This window comes from Bubalus kerabau, chromosome 12 (genome assembly GCF_029407905.1).
Source record: "Bubalus kerabau isolate K-KA32 ecotype Philippines breed swamp buffalo chromosome 12, PCC_UOA_SB_1v2, whole genome shotgun sequence".
NCBI lineage: Eukaryota > Metazoa > Chordata > Mammalia > Artiodactyla > Bovidae > Bubalus > Bubalus kerabau.
In genome coordinates, this window is record NC_073635.1 from 57928939 (window position 1) to 57930553 (window position 1615).

Genomic DNA, 1615 nt, shown 5'->3' on the forward strand with positions numbered 1-1615 from the left:
TTTCAGAATTTTCCAGTTTGTTGTCACCCACACAAAGGGTTCAGCATAGTCAGTGAAACAGAAATAGATACTTTTTCTTGAATTTCCTTGCTTTCCCATGATCCAACAAATTTTGGCAATTTTATCTCTGGTTCCTCCGCCTTTTCCAACTCCAGTTTTAACATCTAGTAGTTCTCGGTTCACATAGTGCTGTAGCCAAGCCTGAAGGATTTTGACCATACCCTTACTAGCATGTAAAATTAACATAACTGCCTGGTGTTTGAACATTCTTTGGCACTACCCTTCTTTGGGATTGGAATGAAAACTTACTTTTTCCAGTCCTCTGGCCACTGCTGAATTTTCCAAAATTTGCTGACATATTGAACACAGCACTTTCACAGCATCATCTTTTATTTATTTATTTTTTGTAATTTTTGGCGTGCCCATTTATTCAACATATTGGGTAACTGTATCATATAAATGCACCATACAGGAATATCAAGTTTTTTAAAAAAACAACAGTGAGTATTTAAGAAGGTTTGTGACCTCAGTGCTTCAAAGTCATGATCATCACCACACAATCTGGAAAAAATTCTGTACCATGTATGAACAATAATTTCCAATATGATTCAAAAAAAAACTTATGTTTTAAGCATTTTCTTTTTTCTTTCTGTACAATTAAAAATAAAATAAACATGGGTACAGTTTTTACAAATATTTTGTTTATTTTAATGAAGCTGGTACAGACACTGTCCATTTAAAACCCATATCCCAGGCCAAAAAGTACAAATAAAGTCAAAAAGAGCATTGTTCTGTTGTATACACTTCTGCATGAATAACTTTAACTGATAATGAAAATTAGATCTTTTCTGGGATCTTCTGACAAGATTTTTCTTTCATCATAAAATGCTTTCTCTTCAGTGAAGCCATCTTCGGAGTTAGTCATTATTCTCTGTCATTTTGACTCCAACTGGATATTCCTCTTCTTTTGGTCCAGACCCTCAGATTTTAAAACTAAACCGTTGAATGACCCCGTTTGTTCCTGATAAACTTCAATCACATCTTCTTCCTCCATTCCCAGTTCTTTTGGAGTGTGATTATCAGTAATTCTCTGACCTTCAAAGAGAAACCTGAGTGAATTCATGGGAACTCCCTGTCTTTGACAGTATGAGTCTTTGAGTTTCTTGAGATGTGTCCTCATTTTCACTTTGAAGTGAATCTCACTGCTATCCTGTCCAATGACTTTGAGTTTAATATATTCTCCTTCCTTCTTATCCCCCAAGTCTTCAGTTGAAGGTTTTGCTTCCTGGTCAGACATGGTGACGGTGATTTCCCTGGTGTCTCCGCACACCAGCGGCCTCAGATAGGTAGAACCTCGCTCTGGGGTTTACAAATCTGTCTCACAACACCGCCACAGCATCATCTTTTAGGATTTCAAATAGCTCAGCTGGAATTATGTCCACTGGCTTTGTTTGTAGCAGTGCTTCTGAATGTCCACTTGGCTTCACACTCCAGGATGTCTTGCTCTAGGTGAGTGATGTCACCATCAAGGTTATCCTGGTCATTGACTTTTTTTTTTTTTTTTTGTATATTTCTTCTGTGTATTCTTGCCACATCTTTTTAGTCTCTTCTTAGG

The 1615-nt window shown here is 36.9% G+C and overlaps 1 protein-coding gene across 1 annotated transcript; it reads right to left on the reverse strand.

The window, feature by feature from the left end:
• Positions 1-725: 725 nt before the first annotated feature.
• Positions 726-1308, reverse strand: LOC129624154 (small ubiquitin-related modifier 1-like). Its single transcript, XM_055541864.1, has one exon. The coding sequence runs from the start codon at positions 1295-1297 to the stop codon at positions 935-937; it is 363 nt and encodes a 120-aa protein (XP_055397839.1). The 5' UTR covers positions 1298-1308; the 3' UTR covers positions 726-934.
• Between the last annotated feature and the right edge of the window lie 307 nt (positions 1309-1615).